The following is a 26,574-nucleotide window of genomic DNA, read 5'->3' on the forward strand; positions in this document are numbered from 1 at the left end:
GGCCAATTTGTGTGGATCATTGTATTCTACTTTTAAAACATCTTTCCAACTGTGTGCATTTTATAACAAACAGTTACAAACGCTTTTTATAGACCAACTCGTCCGATCCAAGGCAGCATGTTCCTTTAATAGACATGCTTTAAGCACAAAATAACATGCTTATTTAACACATGTTACCAACTGGCCAAAATTCCACGCAATTTACATTGGCCGGTAAACTAATTTCACTAAGCAAGGATTTCTTTTAGCTTTAACAGCAAATGTTTTGCTTAAGCAGCTCTATTAAACTGGGCCCTGGACTCTGTCTGTTGCTGCATACTGGTAATCACTCAAAAAATTCATAATTATGAAAACTTACTTGGTATGAGAGAAGCACTGTATAGCATGACCAGGGGTAATAATGTTGGAAGCGCTTTGAGACGCCCTTCGGGTGTGAAAAGCGCTTCATAAAAACTGGTTATTATCATTATTTTTACTTATAGCATGCTTAGTGTTGGGCGAATAATGTACTATTAACGTGACAATTACACTATAAGTTTCCCCACCTTAAGGCACTGTTACAAAATATAACAAAATTAGGAAATACTACAATAAAAAAAACTAAGATTCTCTCAAAGCGCCCTAAATCCTTGATAGCTTAACTTAAATTAAGTTTTTAATATTAACTACACATGTACATGTACAAACACCTCAAACATGTTACTGTTAAAAATGTGTAAAGCTAAGCTTCGCAATGTGTGCAATTTATTATTTGTCTGTATTTGTTTCAAAGAGAACATTCCAGCATCACACACGGTACAAACTTTAAACTACTTCAGGAAAATGAAGTGCTCACTGGTATGCAGTTACTTTTACATGGTCTCTTAAAGACACTGGACACTATCGGTAATTGTCAAAGACCAGTCTTCTCACTTGGTTTTTCTCAAAATATGCATCAAATAAAAAACCTGTGAAAATTTGAGCTCAATCGAAGTTGCGAGATATCACCAAAATTACCCTTGTCACACGAAGTTGTGTGCGTTCCAGATGCTTGATTTCGAGACCTCAAATTTTAAATCCGAGGTCTCAAAATCAAAAAGTGAATGATTCATCTGGATTTGTCAAAGTGATCGATTTAGAAGGACTTGGGTGGATAGGCCCAAGTAACGATTGCTTATCACTGGGTCAGGTATTCCAATCTTATCCAAGTCTAAACAGGACATGGGAGAAAAGGATATGGGAGGAATGTGGTCGCATGATAGCTAAATACCTAGTCGGTAGAGTCAGAACAGCAGTAGCCAGCAAGACGACTGCGTAATTCATTTCCTGCCAGATTTCAAATTCTTCTTAACATCATAACACTGGGAACAAAGATAGTCAGTGCTTTCTGTACCATAGAAATCACAACCTTTATTCTTGCAGGGCCTTGTACCCTTTGACTTACTTTTACCTGTTGTTCCAAAGAGTCCCTTTGACTTTTTGCCGGCATCCTTTTTAGCCAGCTTTGGGGAGTCCTTTGATGGAGGAAGCAAAGAGGGGGCTTGACTGGATTGAGGCACATGAGCGGAGAGGGGTCTCTGGGGCGACTGGGGTGAACGGGGCAACTGGGGTGAATTGGGCGATTGGGGCGACCTTGAACCAGTTGGTGTGGGTTGCAGCGACAGCGATGCCATAGTGGTAGAGTGATAAGGTTGCTGCGACACCACCTGGGCGGATCTAGCGACCAGTGGTAGCATATCGGGTTGTTGTGGTGGTGATTGCTGGTACACGCTTGTAGGCTGAAGTTGCTGAATACCCTGTGTGATGCGAGTCATGCCACCAGATCTTTCTTCAAACCCTTGTTGCCTGTTGATCGGGACTTGACGTTGTGGCTTGACATTGACCTTATTAACTAGCACTGTTGACTCAACCGGGGCGTCCATCTGGTAGCCTTGCTGGTAGCCTTGCTGGTATCCCAACGGTCTAACCTGGAAGCTTGTTGAGTTAGTTACAGGCGGATGGTACTGTGGATGTTGAGCCCTGTGTGACTGTGGCACAGGATTACTCATTGTCTGTGTCAATGGAGTCTGGTAACTATTCAGATGGGTTGGTTGTGGGTTGGATCGTCGGATAGGCTCAGGGCTCGGTTGCCTATTCACGTAACCCTGGTTCTGCCTTGGGTAGTTTTGGGACAGCGTCGGGGGTGCTGGGTTACTATGATAAGCTTCTCTGCTGTTAGAGTAAGACTCATTCCAATTAGCAGGAGGCGATACACGGGTGTTCTGATGAGAGCCTGTAAGGTTTTCTCGCCTTTGACGGTCCTCTTCTCTCTGCAGTGTCTTTGATTGGCATTCCTCTTCAAATCGCTCCTTAGCCTTGTCAATGTAATTTTTAATCATCTCGTCTTGTAGTTGATGCCGTCGTTCGTTCAACCTCGCCCCAACAATAATGCTAGGGTCTTCAAGCTCAGCCAGGGATACAGGCCCACTGCTGTTCCTAACCCCCACAGAGGAGCTTCCATTCTTACTCTTTTCAAGTTTTGTAAAGTGTTTCAGTTTCCTGCCGAATGATCCCTGCCGGATCTGGCTGGAGCTAGCGATCTTTAGACCGTTGGAAGACCTCGGGGAAGACCTCGGGGAAGACTGCTCCGATGAATCTTCTCCCCATTTATTTTTGATGGGTATCTTGACTAGATTCATGTACTTGTCCAGGAGCCTGAGCTTATCTGAGGCACTTAGAGTGTAGGTCTTCTCTGCGTGGCTGCTGGGTTTGCTACTCCATTGCCAAGCTGGACCAGGATCCACTGCAAACTGCACGGTGAGCAACTTGTGATCGCAGTCTGTGATTGGAATCACAACTGAACAAACAAAAAGTAATTGATAACGGTTAATAATAATAATACAAAACATTTATCAGGGGCTTAATACGGTTGCTTCTAAGCGCACATTCACTATTTTCCTGCAAGGTATTTGAGACTATGTTTAATTATGAGACCCCCTTTTACATAGCACCCTGTAATGGTTTACCAGGTGCTGTGGCGCAATATGCTGCCAATTCAAACAGGAACACTGAGGCGAACCCTTTCTCTTTTCATAAGTGGACTGGGTTATTTTACATCGTTACACATTACAAGGAACAACAGCTTTAAGGAAACAGGTGTCACGACTGGGATCAGACTCTGCTGATCAGAAACACCAGAGTTTGAGTCCTTTGCTCTTAACCACTAGCCATGACACTCCACATGACCTACAGGCGAGGGTGCCTTACTCAAATGAGGTCAAATGCATAAGGTCTATTGTTAATGACTTGGGCTAATTTGGAATTTCCAAGCTGTAGGAACTTCCATTTCTTCACTTTTTTTATTCACACTCATATTGGTCATGTGGTTTACCTGCAGAACTTGCAATCACAAGGTTGTGGGTTTGAAACAAACCAAATAAGTATTTTCGTTTATGTACTGAATCGCAATATCTTGATTTGTGCAATTCATAACCAAATTGATGTTTGTTGAAGGAAGTTCTAAAAAAAACAAAAACTCACCTGGAAGTGAAGACTGGTTCTCCTCTTGCCCCTCATAGTCGACCACATCTTGTTCCATGGGGACCAGTGCAGAAAAATGTGCTGTGTCAAAGGTCAGGACCAGCGGCGATATCTCGCAGTCTCTTCTGTAAGGATTCTCCAGTGGAAGATAGATCCCGCCAAAGGAGATCGGAGCGAAGGCTTCACCGTCTGCGTCCCTCAGCATGGTGTCCGAGACGATGATGATGGGCCGGCGGAGGATGTGTGCCAGTACAAAGACGTGGAACTCTTCCAGGCTTTCGTAGGTCAGTTCCTCGCCAAGGTCTGTGGGTGTGGGTGGCTTCTCTTCGGACAGCGTTGGTAAGGAGCTCCTGCTGTGGACGTTCAAAAATTAGGATACACTTTTCAGTGGGTCATTTTTTGAGTTACGATTTTTCTTCAAAATATGGTTCATTGGAACTCCACAGCTCAGAGAAATTGTTCAGTTTTTAAACATCTGAAATGATGAAGTGTTATAAAAATGATTTTCAAACCTATCTGCGCTCTTGTTTTCCAGAAAAACAAAACTTTAAAAATACAATTTCAAGAAGAAAATCTTTATATATTTTTTCAGACAGGTTTAGACAGTGCACTTGTGCTGGTTGCGAAGGTGCACGATCTTGTGTTTAATCCACATGCTCCATGCCTTTGAAACTGTCCCTCTCATCAAATCCATTCTATAGAGTCAATTAAAATCAGAAAACTGTCCTATTTAATATGGTTGATTGGACCTTTATTTATTTGCTTTGCTTAAAGGCAGTGGACACTATTGGTAATTGTCAAAGACTAGCCTTCACAGTTGGTGTATCTCAACATATGCATAATATAACAAACCTGTGTAAATTTGAGCTCAATCGGTCATCGAACTTGCGAGATTATAATTAAAGAAAAAATACCCTTGTCACACGAAGTTGTGTGCGTTTAGATAGTTGATTTCGAGACCTCAAGTTCTAAACTTGAGGAATCAAATTCATGGAAAATTATTTCTTTCTTGGAAACTATGGCACTTCAGAGGGAGCTATTTCTCACATTGTTTTATACCATCAACCTCTCCCCATTACTCGTCACCAAGAAAGGTTTTACGCTAATAATTATTTTGAGTAATTACCAATAGTGTCCACTGCCTTTAATATACTGTTTCTTGTAAAGCGCTGTGATACCCAGTGTAAGAGCGCTCTATGTATGTTATTGTTATGTTTACTTTAGTATGGATGTATTGCGAGTGACTGTTTGTGATTACCTTGTGCCACCGGATAACGGTGTTCTAGGTTCAGCCGAGGCTAGTCGCAGTAAAGCTTTCCACTCCTCCTCCCATTCAGCTTCAGAGTAAACAAGACCAGACTTGTAAAAAGAAAATAATTAAAAAACTTAAAAATCTTTGAACGCAAGTTTTATTAGTGTCCTATGAAAGAAACTGCACCGCATACACCGTATTCATAATCGAGAGCTGCATTTTCAATGGTAACATTCAACATGTTCAAGTGCCAAATGTTTTTGTTTTTTTTGTTTTTTTACTTGTGTTTAATAAAAGATGGTCTTATATAACAACACAAGGCCACTGGGTGAGAGCAACACTTAACAGATTTGGGCTGTTACCCTAAATAAATTGTCATCAGGGGCACATTGCGATCTACTCCTGGGGCTGAAAACCCTGTGCAACCTAAAATTGTGAGCAGCTTCAAAAGGAATGAACGAGATTGATTTTCTTCTTTGGAAGTTTTTTATTTCTTATCCCAGCTCTGGCTAAGAGCTACATCATCAATTTTGGAGCAGGGTACATTTTGTATGATATTTCCAGCATCAAATGAGCGCCAGCGCTGAAGTCTAAGGGCTCAAATTTTACACTTGACCAAAGGCCAGAGGCCAGTAGTTTGAGTGTCAGGCCAGTCATAAACACACCATTCCCATATGTATAGGAATACTTAATTGTGTAAAATCTTGAAAACACCTTATGATGTTGAAATGCTAATTTAGCATCTAACATATAGTTCTACATCAATGGCCAGAAAGACACATGCTTATAGACCTCAATAGCAAACACTACAGGCCTATTGACCCCTTGCATCTGTGCATGCTTGTCACACACGGCGACTGTGCCACGCTATTGACCACCATTTTGGTGGTCAATAGGTTTATGTGTACTTCACTGAATAAAGCACAGCGACATTGACCACCAAAAAGGCACATCCAAGATTATTCTGGTTAATTGGGTCAATTGCTGCATGTTGTATTGAGAGTTAACTGAATACAGTTTTGTCAATCTATTTCTGAAACTACTCGATCATTCCAGTTAGATCCAAAAGAAGGACCCTAAATGTCAACTGAGAAAACTAATTGAGGGGCGTCAACCTTATCCTCTCCTCCCAGTCTCTAAGACCCTGTCTCACCTTTTTATTGACCTCTGTCTGTTGCCATCGCCATCGTCTCTTCAGTTTCTCCATTTGTTGACTATGAGGGTTCTCTGTCAGGAATAGGTACAAGGCCTTACGGAGTGTTAACTGCCTGTCATGGAATCCCCACATTCCTGAAAAGTAGAGGCAACAGCACTGCATTTAACTGGACAGAAACATTATTGTTACATGAATACCTCGGTAACAAACTGTGAAGTTTGATTGGTCGAGAACCAATCATGTGACGTGCAACAAAAATGCTTGTTATACCTCGGTAACAAACTGTGAAGTTCTGTGAAGTTTGATTGGTCGAGAACCAATCATGTGACGCGCAACAAAAATGCATGTTACATGGCTCGACGGGCCGGGTAACATGAAAAGTGATGTACACCGGTGTGATGTGTGTACATCACCTTGATAGTTCCCAGCGGTGTACATCACCTTGATCGTTCCCAGCGTTGGTCAATTTCCAGCGCTGTGTACGAAACAACCGCGGGTACGAGGGAAGTGTTCGTCTGCTAATTAAACAATGGATAGTCCATCGTAATAATGTTTGAAGATGACAACAGAACTTCGAGAAGAGGAATAACAATTATACAAAGGTATAACAAAACAATTGTTGCACGCTGTTACTGGGGTCCATGGGTTTTGTTCACCCTCGAGGGGAAATGGCACCCTCGGCTTCGCCCCTCGGGTGTACAAAACGCCTTGGACCCCGTCAAAGCATGCAACAATTGTATAATGTTACATGGCTCATGAAAAGTGATGTACACCGGTGTACATCACCTTGATCGTTCCCAGTGTTGGTCGCTTTCCAGTACTGTGTACGAAACACTCTCAGGTTCGAGGAAGCAGTAAGATTGTTTCTTGTTCGTCTGCTTGTTAAACAACTGATGAATATTCTGTCATAATAATGTTTGAAGATAACAACAAAACTTCAAGAAGAGGAATATTAATGTTACCAAGGTATAACAAAACAATTGTTGCACGCTGTGATTTAATTGGGGTCCATGGGTTTTGTACACCCTCGGGGGGAAAATGTCACTCACGGCTTCGCATTGAGTGCCATTTCCCCCCTCGGGTGTAAAAAAACGCCATGGACCTTGTCACAGCGTGCAACAATGTATACTGCAGACTGTAACTGGAAACTACAGCTCCACCAGGGCCTTGTATATTTTTCATGTTTTTATAAAATATGTTCTGGGGCATCAAGGCAACATCAAGGCAAAACCCACCCACTCAAAATGTTTAAATCTTGACAATTCTGATTGGCCTCAAGTAGGGTTCTCCCCATATATTTATTTACATGTATATTTGAGTTATATATAAGAACTAGAGGGCGCCCTGGCCTATATACGCGACCCGGCATGCTCGCAGACGGCCGTTTTCTAAGTTGGCAAAAGAGCATCGCACAGCGTGTGTTTGTGCGGCCATTTTGTAAGTTGACACAACAGCATCGCCTATAGCCTTCAATAAACACGAACTTCAACGTGCACTTCATATTCAACGCGTGTGCAGAATGACGCGTGTGCAGAATGGCGCGCGTGTGTCCTTGCTGAAACAGGGTTACCCTACAGTCCATACGTATTTAGGCTTTGGTATCATTAATCAAAAGCCTGGCTGGTAGAAAGCACTACCTCCCCAATTGTACGTATAGCAAGTGTCACGACCGGGATTCCAACCCACACTCTGCTGATCGAACACCAGAGCTTGAATACGGTGCTCTTAACCGCTAAGCTACATCACGCCAGGTAAGGCAAGAGGCTAAAAGAGGTGCAGGGAGGGCATTCTGCATCAGAAAACACGCCCATCTATGAAAATGAGTCAAATGTTGCCACTTGGCATGCTTGGTATACTATTTGGACGGTGTCTTTACCAGAACCATGCCGTAGTGTACATCTATATATTGTGAGTTCTCATCAAAGCCTGTTCAGCATCTAGATGAGGAATGGATGAAACCGTGCAATCAGAGCTACCATGTGGCCAGCAAACAAATGTTCATGATGGGGGGTTTGTACAAAGCTTACCAAGGGATGCAGCATGAAGTAGACAGTTTCCATCCCCTGTGGTTGCCATTGGCCAGAGACGGCTGCAGGCTTTGCAATCAGCCCACCAGTTCAAGCGACCTGTGTTGAAAGAGACAGTTGGTCATGCAATGAAATTCTACATCATTGATTTTTCAAAAAGAATCTTTTAGGAAATGAAGACAGTCTTTATGAGAATTTGAAAATGAGGCAATGATTTAGAGCGCCGAAGGCTCAAGATGGAGAACTGGTGCTCTACAGTGTGTCTATTGTTGGAATGTGAAACACAAATGGGTGCCATTTTCATTAAGTGTACAGTGCAAAGGAATGTCCACAGAGTAACTGCAGTGCAGAGCAGCTCACGGGAGTGCCCTTGTTGGCATGGTTGGTGTTCTTTTTCATAGTGGAACAACGGACCCTGCTAGGGAATTATATTTTTCAAACTGGACCTCACAAGGGAATTCTTTAGAAAAGACGATATAATGGAACAATAACAGGACCCCACAAACCGAGCTGTTACATGTAGGTTGGGTGGGTGTGTGTGTCCTTTTTGAGCACTACATGTACACCTTGGTATAATAATAATAATAACTGTAATAATAATATCAAAGTCTTATAAAGCGCACGTATCTACCAAACAAGGTACTCAAGGCGCTGAGTATAATTTACAAACTTTCAGAAAGATATGTTATTTCAGTGATGAATTCTGAGACCCAATTATTTAGCACATTCTAAGGGTTTACAAGGTGCTACGGCGCATTAAGCAGCCACAGCCAGGAACACCGGGGCGAACCCCTTCTCTTTTCGATAAGTGCACTGGGTTCTTTTTCCAGCGTTACACATGGGACCAACGCCTTTACGTCCCATCCAAAGGATGAAGCAATGGTTAAGTGTCTTGCTTAAGGACACAAGTGTCATGGCTGGGGATTCGAACCCACACTCTGCTGATCAGAAACACCAGAGTTTGATTTCGGTGCTCTTAACCGCTCGGCCATGACACTCCCATAGAGATTTTTGCACTTAACCCCTTTAAGTGTAAGCGGAGAATATAGCGCAGAAGTCTGCAGAGCAGAGACAAGAAAGCGGGACCTACAATGTAACCTGTAAACCTACCTGCATGTTCTAGGTTTGCCATTGTGGCCATTTCTAGTAGATCCTTCTCCATGAAAGCCCTGAAGTCCGCAGGGAACATGGCCAGATCGGGTAAGATGAAGGTATACATGGGTGTGTCCACTAAGAAATGGGAGTGGTCGTGCTCGTCTTCAGTCACTTTCTTCCTACTAAAGTCCACCAGGGCACAGTTGGCCCTTGAGATGCCACGCTGGAGCTTCTTGTTTACTAAGTGAGAAAGAAAGAGAGAGAGAGAGAGAGAGACAAATTCCATTTTGATTAAACAATTGAAGTTGCTCACAAGTTTTTCTGTACATGAACAGACCTCTAGAGGTCAGAAAGTAAAAGAGTTCACAGTTTGGGTCGCACAAGCACTTGTACTATCAGTACTGTCATTTTAATTACTACATCATACACCATACATGTAGGAACAAGGTCCAAAATAAGCAGATGAGAAATTGTAAATTTTAAAAGATGTATTGGTTCTCTCCCCGAGACAGAGGAACATAATCCCTTATGTAACTCTCAATTATCCCAGGCCCAGAAGTTCACAAGACGTTTTTACGTTTGTGCACTGAAATGGATGAACGCGGCAACATAATTTTTTTTAAGCATTTTTTGGAAAGTGAGTCTTCGGAAAAGTATAAACAAAATTAATGTTTAAAAGCTGAATTATAGTGATTTTCCTTTCTGAATACTGGGAACTCCACATAAATCTACTCAGATTTGCAGCATTTACGTCGCGCATGAATCTTTGTGCGAATCGATTGCATCATATTTCTAGGCCTGTAAGCGACTTCGGCTATGGTTGTTTGCTGCAGTGACCCTGTTGAAGATAAGGCATTTTCAGTAATCTGACCACTGCCACTATTGAGCCATTACTGTAAGGACTAAATTCTAGGCCCAGCAGAGTTTGTAAAAGTTTTCACTGTTGCAGGGTTATGCAAATCAGTCTTGCATGCCTGAATGACCATTGACCTCTGGCAGTGCTATAGTATGGTAAGGTGTGGCTCACTTAGTCTATCATGTCTATAGGAGTTCATGCAGTGAACATGGGTTGAGTCTATAGTGGCCAGGCAGTCATAGTGTGGCAATTTGTGCTGTTACCTTTGCTAATCGGTTTCATGGTTTCACATAAAGACACATGAAAGATACAGTTACACGTTCGGAAGTAGATGTTTGTGATGGATTGAGAAGTTACATGTATATCATATGGATTCAATGAACTGTAATTAGCAATCAACCAATTGTGTGTTTATTTGAACTTTGAGCTGGAGCACTATAATTACTAGTTTCATAAAATAGATTCTAAAATTAAAATGTTTGCTGTATGCTGTACGACATGTAAATGTACAATGTATTCTATGTACATGTACAACATGTACGTATGTACAATGTATTCTACATACTAGTACATGTACAAACATGTAAATGTACAATGTATTAACATGTACATATGTACAAACATGTACCTGTACACATGTGTACGTGTAGTGAGTCAATGGCAATATTTAGCCAATAATACCCTGGAGATTCAGTACATCCTGTTCATACATGGAGAGTAGATGTACCGTACGTGTACCACACACATCATGTTGTATGTATTTATACATTGTAGGCAATTTTTTGCAGCCATGACAGCTGTTAACAATGTCCCCCCCACAGGTAACACAATGGCAAATACATTCAAAGATACAATGTTGTACAATTCATGTAATGTACTTACATAATTTACAGATCATTGCACCTGTTAGGGTTAACACTAATTAAAGACAGTGGACACTATATTGGTAATTGTCAAAGACTAGCCTTCACAGTTGGTGTATCTCAACATATGCAACAATAACTAACCTGTGAAAATTTGAGCTCAATCGGTCATCGAACTTGCGAGATAATAATGGAAGAAAAAACACCCTTGTCTCACGAAGTTGTGTGCGTTTAGATGGTTGATTTCGAGTCTCGAAATCAAATTCGTAGAAAATTACTTCTTTCACAAAAACTATGTCACTTAAGAGGGAGCCGTTTTTAACCATGTTTTATACCATCAACCTCTCCCCATTACTCGTCACCAAGTAAGGTTTTATGTTAATAATTATTTTGAGTAATTACCAATAGTGTCCACTGGTTTTAAAATTCCTTTTTCGCCACCAGTGAGGGATCCTTTTTCAGGCAAAAAGGAACATATTTTCTTTTAGCCAAGAAGACTGCTTTCTCCAGAAGACGATCAGAGCATACTGATTGAAACGGTTCTTTTCAGAACCACCCCAACTCATTAGAGATAGTCATTACATTGTGTTACCGCAAACCTTTCTATATACAATAATAATTTGCTGTGTCTTCCTGTCAATACATGATCAATGAAACTCACTTTCAACAATGTACGTACTACAAAGACATTTTCTCAATGTTATAGATTTCAATGGCTCATAATTTACTCATTGCAGTCGTGCATAAGAGACCATCAGAATTGGTGATTATCAACCAATGCACGCAGTCAAACAGACAGCATCTGAAGATACAAGGCTCGATGGCAATCATCCGTCTTTACAGAAAGGACTTAGTGGCAGTATTAACTTTATAATTACTGAGCTTCAGAATTAAGTTAATTAGTTTTTAAAAAGCAATTACCAATCACACCTTGGAAATGACTCTTAAAACAATGTTTGTGATTTCTTTCCGAAGGCCTCCTTATAAAGATAGTACGGTAGTAAGTATCTTGTGGGAATTTGTTTGGTCTGACACGCCCCCTTTGATAAGAAATCAATCAAAGTTAGTGTAGGCAAATGTTGATTCTCCAAAACTCACCATGAGGCAAGTTATGGATTTCAAACTTCCATGGTGTCTGTTTGTGAATGATGTGGTTGGTACTAGCTGTCACCTCACTAAATGTGGACGGATTTACAAATCTTGATGAAAATACAGTGAAAGTTTACTGCGGTTTTCTCAATAAGTAGACACACTGTATTCAGGTGAAACTTTCCCAATGTAAATTTTATATTTCTCTGTGATGTTGCCTATAAAAACAGCATTAGGTTGGCAATAAAAATCAATCTACAGCTCTATCATGCATGTTTTTTCCTTACGATTAGCTGTTACAAATGAAAGTTAAAAGCTATTTCAACAACTTACGACCAGGTGACCTCGGCGCATCCTTCTCGCCGGCTTTCGGGATGAACAACTTTAGTTCTGACGACGGGCGCGACGAGTCTTCAGTGTCCCTTCCTGCAGATGAGCTGCTACTACTGGATAATGACCCGACACTGTTATTACTCACTGTAGAGGAAGTCATGGGATGTACCACTTGTAGCTCGGGGAGGGGTGCCAATGGTTGATGCCCCAACTTCCTCTGTGGTGCTTGCTCCTTGAAGGGTAATAAAAATAATAATAATACAAGAGTATTGACATAATGCCTAAAGGCCGAGTCAAACTGCAGCGATAACGAGAACGATAACGATCACAACGCACAGAGGACGATTTGTATTGGTTGAATCGCTCCACGCAGAATACGCACACGCTCATTTAGCCAATGAAACGCGGTTTGTTATTTTATGCATGTTGAGATGCACAAAATGAGAAGACTGGTCTTTGACTGTTACCAATAGTGTTCAGTGTCTTTCAACTGAAAAAAACCCCCCGGATACTGGCTAGTGGAAAGGTACCTGTTGGTTGGGTTGGTGGCCGATAGGAGCTGTTTGTGCAGTGTGTTGTAGGGTAGCAGAAGGCTTTTGAGGAGTGGTCCTGGAGGATGCCGGGGCGTTGTTGCTTGTTAGTTGCATGTAGTCCTCCATGGCTGCAACGAGATTCCATTGCTTCCCTGTACAATAGTGAGTCAGATTGTTATTATTTTGATAATTAACATGATTAAGTGTATTTGTTAATGTGAAAACAATACACATCTATGGTGTAGCACAAAAATTAAAGGCAGTGGACACTATTGGTAATTACTCAAAATAATTATTAGCATAAAACCTTTCTTGGTGAAGAGTAATGGGGAGAGGTTGATGGTATAAAACATTGTGAGAAACAGCTCCATCTGAAGTGTCATAGTTTTTGAGAAAGAAGTATTTTTCCACGAGTTTTATTTTGAGACCTCAGATTTAGAACTTGAGGTCTCGAAATCAACCATCCAAACGCACACAACTTCGTGTAACAAGGGTGTTTTTTTCTTTCATTATTATCTCGCAAGTTCGATGACCGATTGAGCTCAAATTTTCACAGGTTTGTTATTTTATGCATTATATGTTGAGATACACCAACTGTGAAGGCTAGTCTTTGACAATTACCAATAGTGTCCACTGCCTTTAAACTTACAATAAGTGGATCTGGTGGACCTGTACATCATGTATGGCCTTGTGTAGTCCCATGGCCCAATTTCACACACAGCTGCGCAAAAAGCAGCTAATAAGAACATCAAAACTATGCTTACCAGATTAATAAGGTCACATTACAACCCAAATTTGTGACCATGACATTACAATTTGTGACTGGTATATATATTCTGCTCATTTCTGCTTAGCAGTTAATCAAAAGCAAAGTTTGGGGGTTTAAAGCAGCTCTTTGACATTCGGCCTAGACCTGAGATACACATGGCAAATTTTATTTGTTTGTGATTTTCTCTGTTACTCTGGTCATTGGTTGGAATCCCACTCCATTCAATTGTCTTTGTTCAACCGATTTAGTTCGATTTGGTTTTACAACTTTGCTCTTTGAACACTGGTTTGGTTTACATCTTACCTACATGTACATATTGCCTGTAACAATAATTAAAAGTACACTCTGGTACAAAGGTTGTTGTACAATGTACTGATGCAGGATGAGTTCCTCAGTCCATACACTTACCAGCAACTATTCATTGCTCGTACCACTGAGTGACCTATCACGTCCACAGTATAAACAAAAGCGAGTTTGGAGATATTTCTGATTAACTTTCTTTTTTTTTTAAGACAGAAATAAACACATGTTACAACTTTTTTTATAGTGTTCGCAATAGAGATTGAGATTGTACTGTAGGTCACTTCATGAAAATACTAAAACTTTAGATACGTACACATGTAGACATGTACATAGTGCTTTGGCATCACTTTGTGAAAAAAAAGTACAAAATGGCAAATCCAGTGATTCGTCGTTTTATACTAACGAAACCATTGCATATTAGCCATGTTAAATACAAACTTGCTGAAAATGTAAAAAAGAAAAAACAGTACGGTAATTTGAGTAAAATATTTCTAGGGTCTATGTACTTTTTGTAGGACAAAAAAACACAATGTCCACAGATTTACATTAAACTTACACAGTTTAAATATAATGATAGTAGAAAGCTTACCTGAAAATATTACTTGCTTAGGTGCTGTAGTTTTTGGGAAATGAGTAAGACAATGTCTTGTACATGTATTTATTGTTGTATGATCATATTTGTTGGATCTTATTTTTTGACCTTTTAATTATTTAAGTTTTTTTTTCTCGTTGTAAAGTGCCTGGGAGCATTTTTAATGGCGCTATAAATTTTTTTTTATTATTATTAGTATTATTATTATGAAAATAATTTGCGTCTCACTGATCATGAGACGAAAATTATTTTAGCATGTCAAAATGTATTTCATGACTTGTATTAATCATTTCTCAAAAGTTACAGCACCTCAGCAACTAATATTTTAAGATTGGTTTTCTACTATCTTCATGCGGTGCAAGGTTAATGTAAATGTGTGGACATTGTGTTTTGTGTTACAAAAAGTACCCAAATCCTTGTAATAACTTGTACACTTAAAACAAAAATAATATTTGCAAAAATGTGTGATTTGTGTCAGACTGCGTCAGTTCGTGGTACAAGCGACGAATTTACAAATGGTGACATTTTTGGATGAAAAATATTAGAAGAAAACATTTTTTGTTTGTTTTGGCTTTGATGATGTTGATCATGAACTTCGCACTGAGTTTAACCATAATACATGTAAGGCAAAGACCAAAACCAAGCAAAACATTGTTTCAGACTGGGCGTGGAAGGTACATGTAGTCCTTTCCATTACATCCAGCGTTTCACACACGGTTTTTAATTCTTTCTTACACTGGTGTCATAGATTATACACTGTACATTCCATACAATTCTTACTCAGGCTGTACAGTGTACACGCAATCATTCAAAAATGTATGCAATGCCAGGTGTGTGTATAAACACCTGACACACAACTATTTTCTGAAATATTTGAAAGATTTGCTCGAGTGAATCTTGTGTTACTGCTCAGTAAAGGTAATGAAAAGGAAACACACTGTTCAGTCGGACCACTTTGACAAGACACACATTCTTAAAATGTAGGCCTAAACTATTTAAAATATCTTTCAGTTTTGTTTTAAAACATTCAAGACATCCACAACATCGGAACAGAACAAGGAAACACGGACACAATGGTGATGTGCTAAACAACTGTACAACACACATCATGTTCCTATAGAGCTGGTTTCATCAGAAGAAAAAAAAAAATCCTGCTCAGCAAAATTATCATCAGATATGTAGGATGATATTTTGTCTGGTAACCTTGTTAGGGTTAGCACTTGCTCCAAGGTCAATTTTAACTTTGTGATTAAATTTTTTTTTATTTGTCAGTCCTTTTATGAAAGTGGGAAAAACATTGACTACAGGGCTCTGACATGTCTGACCTCACATTTTAAAATGCTGTTACTTGTGTTTGTATATACCCTTCCAGTGCAAAGTTTGTAACAGTCTAAGTTAAAAATAAATAAAAGTAAAATGTATAAAATAGGCCTAAATTTACAAAAAAAATTACCATGATTACAGAGATTAAAACTGAATGTAGATCCGTGTTAATTGAAATGAATCTTTCTCGCACTGCAGCACTTGTGCAGTGTACACTGCTTAAAAAAATACTTAAAGGGAAGGTACACATTTGGTAAGTACTCAAGTACTTAAAAACTGACTTGGTAAAGAGCATTGGAGTGCTGTTAATAGTATAAAACATTGTGCGAAACGGCCCCCTCTGAAGTAGCATTGATTTTGAAACAGAGGTAATTTCTCACTAAAACAATAAAAGACTTCTAGCTAGTCTTTTATTCCTATCTGAAAGCACACAAATGCGTCCAACAAGGGTGTTTTTTCTTTCATCATTTTCTCCCAACTCCGATGCCCAATTGAGCTCAAATTTTCACAGGTTTGTTATTTTCAAGGCCTATGTTGAGATACACCAAGTATACTGGTCTTTGGCAATTACCAATAGTGTACCTTCCCTTTAAAACCTCATTACTTGAAAATGAAATCTATCTCATAAAAATATGGGCCTGTACATTTTTTAAGTTCCCTGAATTTGAGAGATATTTTATTATGTTAACAACATAAGTCTTTTTGAGGTATGGCGGACACAATGCTACAACACTGTAAAGTTGTGGTAAATTTGTGCGTATTGACCATAGAAATAGAACGTGTGTTGTTCTGTAAAGTGCACATTTTAGGCGACGCGGCGTTTACACGTAAACCTAATGACCACCAACATGATGAGCGTGGCATCAGTCGCGGCGTGTGATGCGCGCGTATCACGTCCGCCATACCTCAACAAGGCTTATTGGACTTGTTTTACAGTTCGACTGAAGGCAAACATTCCTCTTTAGACAAATCATTCCCATTGTTGTCAATATCCAATGACAATGTTTCAAACTTCACTCTGAAACAGTATCAAACAATTTTAAAACTATTTTTATGTGAGGTTAGACTGTAATTTGTTACCACCATTAAAGGCATTGGACACTTTTGGTAATTGTCAAAGACTAGCCTTCACAGTTGGTGTATCTCAACATATGCATAAAATAACAAACATGTGAAAATTTGAACTCAAACAGTCATCGAACTTGCGAGATAATAGTGAAAGGACAAAACACCCTTGTTACACAAAGTTGTGTGCGTTTACAGTAGATGGTTGATTTCGAGACCTCAAGTTCTAAACTTGAGGTCTCAAAATCAAATTTATGGAAAATAACTTCTTTTTCGAAAACTATGGCACTTCAGAGGGAGCCATTTCTCACAATGTTTTATACCATCAACCTCTCCCCATTACTCGTCACCAAGAAAGGTTTTATGCTAATAATTATTTTGAGTAATTACCAATAGTGTCCACTGCCCTCATAAGGACTCTATTTTATAAGAGTTCATCACAAGACAACTTAAATGTATTGAAGATTTCAGGGCTCCAATTTACCCTGGACTACAGGACTATGAAGCCTGTGATTTTATCCCCTGGACAGCACTCAAGACCAGAAAAGTACAGCAGTCTTACGCTTTTCAATTGAATACAAATACAGTGCAATATCTTAAACAAAAACTATGATAAAATGTTGGCTTTGAGGCTGATAAAATACCTTTTAAATTTCTTGATTTAAAATAGATAGATACTTGGGGGCCATTCAGAAGTTGATGTTAAATATTTCTTCAACATTTTTTGGTGGGCAGGTCAAAAGATAACTGCCAAAAAAAGTGAAATTAAGTTTTTATTTTATTAAACTATTTTTACAAACAAAGAAGAAGAACAAAATACTAAGCTGGGCAAGATCAGCTTTACTAAACTCGATACAAAGTTGTTTGTTTAATCCAGGAAAAGCCACATAATTATTCGCTCAGTGCATCTGTACTGTACACAGATGATACTGTATTTACGTCTAAATGTTTGATTGAATGTCAACAGTCACTTTCATTCATTGTCAAATTAATCAACGCAGTACTGTACGTGATGTGTGTACCCGGCAGACAACTGTCACTGAGTGGGAGATACAGACATACATTTGTACCGTACATGTAAATAAACTAATAAAAATGTTTAAATGTAAACAACTTCAAATGTTTACATCTGGAATATTGATTCCATGAACTTGAAGTCAATGCCTGAGAATTTTGAGTCGATGATGAGAATGAGATGTTGGTCATACTGTACAAATTTAATTATTTGTTTTATACATGAGTTCAAAAATAGCCTACCCGGTACTGAATTAAAGGGTGTATGTAAGATATGACTTTAAAACAAAATACAACAAATCCCAGGTGATCTTACTTATAATTGGGCGTACTTTTTCAGAAATTTATTAATTGTTAAAGGCACTGTACACGTTTGGTAATTTTCAAAGACCAGTGTTCTCACTTGGTGTATCCCATAAAAGCATAAAATAACAAGCCTGTGAAAATTTGGGCTCAATTTGGGCTCGAAGTTGTGAGAATATGATGTAGAAAAAAACACCCTTGTTGGACGAATTTGTCTGCTTTCAGATAGGAATAAAAGACTTTTAGCTAGAAGTCTTTTATTATTTTAGTGAGAAAATATACCTCTTTCTCAAATACTACATTACTTCAGAGGCAGCCGCTTCCCACAATGTTTTATACTATCAACAGCTCTCCAATGCTCATTACCAAGTCAGTTTTTAAGATAATATTTGTTTTGAGTAACTACCAAACGTCGTGTACCTTCCCTTTAAAGGGAATTATTTCTTTAATATGAAAGGTTTTATATTGACATTTACTTTTAAGCAGAGTCCAAGCATTGAATAACAAGCATTTGGATGAATGTGGGACAGTGCCGGAACTCAACATGGATATAGACCTACATAAAGCAATTTGAAATGTCAAAATCTTTAATATTGATTTCATGATCTTGAAGTCATGCCTGAGAATTTTGAGTTGATAACGAAAATGAGATGTTGTCATACTGCACAAATTTAATTAAAGGAACACGTTGCCTTGGATCGGTCGAGTTGGTCTTTGAAAAGCGTTTGTATCCGTTTGTTACAAAATGCACATGGGTAGCTAGATGTTGTAAAAGTAGATAACAATGATCCACACAATCATGCCTCGAAATTGCATGGTTTTCCTTTTACCTCGTTGACTAACACAGTCTGCCATTTATGGGAGTCAAATTTTTGACTCGGGGACCATAAATGGCCGACCGTGTTAGTTCACAAAATAAAAGGAAAACATCGCAATTTGGAGGCAAATTTGTGTGGATCATTGTATTCTACTTGTAAAACATCTTTCCAACCATGCATTTTATAACAAACGGTTACAAACGCTTTTTATAGACCAACTCGTCTGATCCAATACTGAAATACAGCCTACTGGAAATAAAGGAGTGTATGAAAATTGTGCATCACACATCTTAAAACAAAATATGAAAAAATCCCCAGAGAATTTACTTATTTGGACGTCATATTTTCAGAAATTTGTAATTATTAAAGGGAATTCTTTTTCAATTTGAAAGATTTTAATAACATTTTAGCAGAGTTTTAATAAAAACCATACGTAAGAGCGAAGCATTTTGATGGGGACAGTGCAGGAACTCAACAATGTGTAGGACTCAGACCGCTAATGATGGTAAAATGTTTGAACATCTGAACATTATACATAATGTATACGTACATGATGTAGGGGAAAAATTTGATTATAGTTACTCTATGATCACAACGTACAGTACAAATATTTGTACAGAACTTGTTGTACAAAACATAAAGTATGGTGAAATGTATGGAAGGCATAATACACACAACACAGTACGTATACAGCAAATCAAATCAGATTTAACCTTGAGCAAACAATGAACTTAATTCCAAGCCTTTTTTTCAACCCTGAATTGTTCATTGGTACTCACCATTGCTCATGGTCACTGATTAACAATAGACCCTACATATGACACATTCGTAGGTCTACTCCGTTAAAATATGGCTGCACTATTGGCAATATGGTGTGACTACATATTTGTGGGCATTCACACAAATCAAAATGACCTTAAAAAAATTTGACCTGGAAGTGAAAAATAAACAAACTCATTTAATTTGTAATTGAAGTCAGTTTTTGAGTTAATATTTGTTTTGAGTAATTACCAAACGTGTACCTTCCCTTTAAGGCTCACTCCTATTTCGCAGTTAACCATGTAAACACACCATGGCCAGTTTTCAGGGCCCACTTTTTAAAGCTGCTTTAGAAGCAGAAAATACTGCTAAGCAACTTTGCTTGCTGAGCAAAACATGAGTGGAGCACCAGTTGCAACATTGCAAAGCAGAATGTTTGCTGTAACCAGTTTCTATCCACAAGTAACCAGTTTCTATCCACAAGGTTTCTTGTGGAAGTTTTTATGCTTATGTTCATGTACGTAGGCTTCCTATAATAGCTTACTTTGTAATACTTACATTTGACTGGGTTTTTATTTTATTTTTTTTGTTTTTCTTTCAGAAAATGTACTGTTCACTAAAAAAAACTGGTTAGCAATTGTTATGTTTCATATAATTAAAAAAAATATATAGTTGCTGAAAATATCCACAATACACTTTTGATGTACAGGTACAATCAGTTTTGTGGAAATAAACTGTTATCTCTCAGCACAAATACCCTGCTGGATTTGCATGCCTAAACGGGAATTTAGCAGATTTTCAGAGTTTACACTGTAAAGTAAGTTGTACTAGTATGCAGACATGTGTGCCAAAAGTTCGCCGCTAGTGGAAGCTTTTCTTATGCCGCACAAAATATGGTTTTGTTTGCATTGTCATATTAACATGTATATGTTTCTGAACAATAAAATAATTTTTTGATTTATAAGTTTAACAAAATAAATAAAGTTGTGTGGGGGTGACTCCGCCTACCCCTTTTGTTAAGTCAATCAAGGCAGACTTTGCCTCGATTGAACATCGAACACACGTACGTGCAAGTACATTCAAGTCCTAGCCGTGAGTTTGTACGTTTCAAAAAAGGTTTTTTTTTGTGCATTTTTCCGGCAATGTCGACCAGGTGTATTGCTGCTGTATGCAGCAAAACAACTAAAGATGAGGGCAGTTTGCAAGTCTTCCCCAGCACTTTGCAGCAAACACTTCGAGCCGTTGTGCTTCGAGAATCCGGAATACACTACACATTTTGACATGAAGAGATTCTTTTCTAAAACATGACGCCATCCCAAACATTTTCCCAGCTAGTGGGGAAGTCGAGGAAGGTACCTGAAAGACGTAATGAACCTAAAGGAGCATTTGCCTAACGTGAAAAAAATCAGGTATTGTTTCAACTTTTAGGGCATGTTTTTAGCTTGCGCCAAGCATCACTATCTTGTGTTGGCACTGCACGCGGTTCATTGCGCATCGATTGACGTCACGAACAGCGCCCTCTCGTGTCGGGCTTATTTTCAAATTTGTAAATAACATGAAAACTATTTTTTTTTAAACCTTAGTTAATTGTTTATTCATATTCCACGCATCAAAACACATATTTTAGTGACAAAAGCTTTATTTTGACAAAGTACCACTTCCAGGTGACTTTAAAACAGAGCACATACACAGCTCTCGGTGTTGTTGAGCATGTTGAGTCACGTCTGTTCGATAATACTGAATACAAAACAGGTAACTGGTACGTAGCATGCGACTGGTACGTATTATGTGAACGTTCACTCAAAAAGATTAGGCCTACCCGCTCCTCCCCAGTTACTCTACTCCGCACACACAAAATTAATTCCTTTCACAATGAAAATAATTTTACAGACACCTGTGAATGCTGAAATAAACATGAATCAAAAGCAAGGAATTGAGTACCTGCAAGAAGATCTGTGGCCAGACCAGGTTCACTCACAAAGGACCCCAATCCTCCCCAATTCATGAAGTTAGGCCTACAGATAGTAGCAAGTAAAAATGTTTACAGACACGTATGGCCTAAACCTGTGAATGCTGAAATAAACAAATCAAAAGCTACCTGCAAGAAGATCTTGGGCCAGACCAGGTTCGGCTCCAGTCACCTCCACAAACCGTGCAAGGATAGATCTGCGATCCATGGCTGTCCAATACAACCAATCAATCTAATCAAGTCATGCACAGATCCAACGTCACGTACACAGAAACTCCAATTGACGAGCTGGCTGTCCTGACTGGGGAGGGGTAGGCCTTGACCAACCAACATCCAGCCTCTCTCATGCCACTAGTTAGTCGTCTTACTGGATGTCAAATTGCGCTTCTGTACGAGTTTTCCCACTTTAGGTGCTGTATTTCATTAAAGAAATCAGCTGCTGTGAAAATGACAGAGAATTGTTTGAATTATTCAAGGTCTAAGAAATTCATCAACTGCACGGGCTGAAATTGTTTTTTTTTTAGTCTTTAAAAAGACTTTCCAGTTGAAATAAAATTGTAGTGCTGAGTGCTGCAGGATGGGAGGGGTTGGGATTTATCAATGATCAGGAAAAAATATGACTCAAGGCCATTGCCTCTTCTCGCCCTGACTCTATTTTCTCAAAGAGGTTTCAAAGTTATTTGTGCCGTCTAGTGCCATCCCGAAGGAAATTTCATAATGGTCATCAACATATTTTATGGTACCAGGTGGAAATTTAATTTGGGCGTTGTATGTAATTGTAATGCATACGTAGTAGGCCTATAACTCATTTTCTAAGCATAGAAAAAATATGTTAAATTTGCATCGGGGATAAAGAAAAAATAGTTGTAGAAAAAATAGTTCTGATAATTTCAAAACATTTTCATAATAAATTAATCACAAATCACAAATTGTTCCCTGAAAAAAGGGTATAAATCGATGTAAATTAACAAGTCCATGCTTGCCATGCACTATATGCAGAGCCTCGATCCAGCCCACAACAAACCAGGAACAGCAATCCAGAATGAACAGGTGAAGTGCACATGACTAATGACTTGTCAGATATTAATGCACAAAAACTAATATTGATGTCTTACGCCAACTACTGAGGGTTTCAACTGATTTCGCCATAGGGATAACACAGAATTGTTTATTACACCATGCCATAACGGTATTGCAAAGGAAGAAAAAGGGGGCACGCCAGTCAACCACTAAGGAAAAAACCCTCTGTCTACACACCGACAGTATGATCAAATTATCCAAGTTCTATTTGATAAACAACTCTTCTTTTTTTTTTTCTTCTTTTTTTTTTCCTGCAAAGAATAGCCTATGAAGCTTACAATTAAGTCTTTGTAGTATCATTTTAATGGAAGCTACATGTATAGGCTCTACCTAGTACATTTTTCAAATAAAATGACAGAAAATAAAATTCAATTAATTCCCTTGCATGCCTGGCTGCTAAATCTCAACCAATGTGACTTTGTCATTGTTTTTAACCCATGAAATTAACACTGTTAACACTGTTAACAGCCTGTCCACATGTAGAGCAAGTATGTGGATCAATATTCTCAGGGTTTGTGAAAACCAAAACAAAAGCCTCCAGACTTATCACAACACATCTCTTCTCCTTTAAAGGCAGTGGACCGTCACTATTGGTAGTTACTCAAAATAACTATATTACATGTAGCATAAAACTTTACTTGGTAGTGAGTAATGAGGAGCTGTAGTATAAATTTTCCACGAATTTGATTTCGAGACCTCAGAATTACATTTTGAGGTCTTGAAATCAAGCATCTGAAAGCACACAACTTCGTGAGACAAGGGTGTTTTTTCTTTCATTATTATCTCGCAACTTCGACGACCAATTGAGCTCAAATTTTTACAGGTTTGTTACTTTATGATATTGTTGAGATACACCAAGTGAGACTGGTCTTTGACAATTACCAAGTGTCCAGTGTCTTTAAAAACAAAGCTTTATCGATGTCAATACACATATTTATTAATATCAAACCATATTATTTTTATTATCACTCTAGCCTAAGATCGGTTTACTACTTTTAAATTATTTCTAGCAGAAACATGAGTTAGCTACAATGTAGCACAACCTGTCTCCCCATTAATAATTACCACTAAGTTGACTCCAGTCTACATGGTCTAGCCTGTTGTCATAGCAGTCAATGGAAGCTTTTAACTACCCATGGAGGTCAGTTCAGCTAACATTGTCATCAAATCATTTCTGTTTGTGACAATTTTGCAAACAACAGCCAGTCACTTGACTTTTCAGTAACTGATTCAATGATGGGATAATTGGCTACTCTTAGACGCAATGTACAATGCTCATGTCAAGCATGATAGATTTACATTACAATATTACACAACAATGTCCAGGAGATTTAAAAAAAAAAATTAGGGTTGAAAAAAGAATTGACTGGAGTGGGATTCGAACCAACGACCTTTGGATTAACGTGCCGGCGATCTACCAACTGAGCTATCTAGCCCTATATTGGCAGTGTCCCTATTTTGTCAATATCTTTGTTCGGGGGTGCCAGTCAGAAGCCATACAACCGTTAACTGCCATCTAGCCAGGGATCACACCCAAATTATGATACAACCTGGGAAGCGATAGCCAGGGATGTTTTTTCTTCCAATATTGTATCTCGCAACTTCGCCGATCAATTGAGTTCAAATTTTCACAGTTTTATTTTGTGCCTATGTTGAGATTTAAATAATAACAAGATTCACAATAGGCAGAGTATCTATACCACAAACTCCACTATTGAGAAAGCATAATTTACATACGTAGCTTAAAGGGAGTGTACACTATTGGTAATTACTCAAAATAATTATTAGCATAAAACCTTTATAGGTGACAAGTAATGGGGAGAGGCTGATGGTATAAAACATTGTACGAATTTGATTTCTAGACCTAAAGTTCTACCATCTAAACGCACACAACTTCGTGTGACAAAGGATGTTTTTTCTTTCATTCTTATCTCGCAAGTTCGATGCCGATTGAGCTCAAATTTTCACAGGTTTGTTATTTTATGCATATGTTGAGAAACACCAACTGTGAAGGCTAGTCTTTGACAATTACCAATAGTGTACACTGCCTTTAACTGCTTACCAACCCAATGGACCCATGGCATGTGATATAATTAATTTATGAAATTTTATTCCACAAAGAGAAAACACTTTACAACAGAGCAATAAATGTATGCAAAAAAAAAAAAACATTAAAATTAAAAAGGCCCTCAGCATTTGCGAAATTTGTGTCTTATTTTACAAAAGAGTTAAGGCACTGGACACTATTGGTAATATTACTCAAAATAGTTGTTAGCATAAAAAGTTACTTGGTAACAAGCAATCAAGCAATGGAGAAATATTTTAAAGTAGTTTTTGAGGAAGAAGTAATTTTCCACTAAAATGTTTGAATTTGATTTTGAGACCTCAGAATTAGATTTTTAGGTCCCCAAATCAAGCATCTGAAAGCACACAACTTCAGTGACAAGCAAGTAAAATAAATAACATGTTGCTCGTCCCCACCCGCCTCGATTTTTTTTGTTATTTTGTTATTTAGAAAAAAAAAGAAAAAAAGGGGGAAAAAAAGGGAGAAAAAAAAGGAAAAAAAGAAAAGCTATTTCGAATGTACCCTTCATTTTTAGTGAGCAATTTCATCATCTTTCTTACATGTACATGTCGGCCTAAAAAATGCTTTCACAACGCATAATGAGATAATGAGAAACTCGTATACTTTGAAACGTTTTGCCCTTCATCATGTTCATGTTTGCATGCCACAGTTCTTTGCACCAGGACAGGATGCCACACACACAGAATAACTTTGGAGCTAAAGCAAGAATAACTCTTTGGAAAGAATAACAATGTATCAAAATGGACACAGAAACACACACAGAATTTGAGGACATACAGAACATACTCATAAAACCATAAAACCATCTTCAAATACGATATGGCGGCCATCTTAGACATGGTGGCCATCTTGAAAAAAATAACAAAAAAATTGAAAATAACAAATAACAAGGACCTCCCTCACCAACTTTTTAAAAAAGTCCGGACGAGCAACATGTTATTTATTTTACTTGGCCTTACAAGAAGTAGAACAAGGTCCCAGGTCACAAAGAGGTGGCCCTAAACTACTCCTAGAACTATTTCGGTTTCGTCTGCTATCGTCTCCGTAACAACGATAGCAGACGAAACCGAAATAGTTCTAGGAGTAGGCCTACGGCCTAAACCATGTAAACTAAGTTCCAAACCAACCAATCAGGAATGGCAACACACCATCAACAGGCCTGATACTTCACGGAGGCAACGGAGGCGATTGTCATCGCCTTGGTGCCCTTGAAATGCTCCAGTAGAAATTTGCAATTTCCTCTTTAACTTAGGGTGCCCTTTGCCAAAGAGAAAATGCCTTGGTGCCCTTGCCCTTTCAAAAACAAAACATATAGGAACATACACTAACACTACAGCCCTGCATCAAGTTCACTTCCATGCTTTTTTTAAACCATAAAATTCACATTATTTTTACATTATATTAATGCTTTCTTAATGGCTGCACTAAATTTTGGGCTGCAACGGCCATTTCCCACCAATCATTGATTCCGGTGTGGCTGTGGTGGTGTGATGGTGGTATGTATGCGGACAGTGACACTTACATTACAAGGCTGTCAACATGGAATTCGTCAACATCATACAAGATACATCATGCACATGGTGGCAAAACAAAAAAGTAGCAAACTGAAAAGTTATCAAGTTTTTTAAGTAATGTGACTTACACACTTGCCCAAGAAGGTTGGCAGTACTTGTACTCTGTAGGATATGGAGACATTAAGGCTTACTCAAATGACCACAAATTTACATTTAGACACAAAATATCGAATTTTTATCCTGGTTTGAAATGAACACCGAAGTTCACGTCAAGTCA

At 38.6% G+C, this 26,574-nt stretch overlaps 1 protein-coding gene across 3 annotated transcripts; it reads right to left on the bottom strand.

Moving 5' to 3' along the window:
* Positions 1–1,002: 1,002 nt before the first annotated feature.
* Positions 1,003–26,570, bottom strand: LOC117295410 (OTU domain-containing protein 7A-like). Of its 3 annotated transcripts, none has more exons than XM_033778056.1 (10): positions 26,426–26,570; positions 21,747–22,053; positions 12,700–12,854; positions 12,170–12,401; positions 9,044–9,268; positions 7,934–8,032; positions 5,904–6,040; positions 4,757–4,857; positions 3,499–3,851; positions 1,003–2,815 (listed from the first exon to the last, which is right to left on the bottom strand). In XM_033778056.1, the coding sequence occupies exons 2-10, from the start codon at positions 21,823–21,825 to the stop codon at positions 1,299–1,301; spliced, it is 2,898 nt and encodes a 965-aa protein (XP_033633947.1). In that variant the 5' UTR covers positions 21,826–22,053; positions 26,426–26,570; the 3' UTR covers positions 1,003–1,298. The 3 variants fall into 3 exon arrangements, with proteins under 3 accessions (XP_033633947.1, XP_033633948.1, XP_033633946.1); XM_033778057.1 differs by having other exon boundaries at positions 3,499–3,848; positions 21,747–22,056; XM_033778055.1 differs by having other exon boundaries at positions 21,747–22,056.
* Between the last annotated feature and the right edge of the window lie 4 nt (positions 26,571–26,574).

Source organism: Asterias rubens, chromosome 10, assembly GCF_902459465.1.
Source record: "Asterias rubens chromosome 10, eAstRub1.3, whole genome shotgun sequence".
Lineage (NCBI taxonomy): Eukaryota > Metazoa > Echinodermata > Asteroidea > Forcipulatida > Asteriidae > Asterias > Asterias rubens.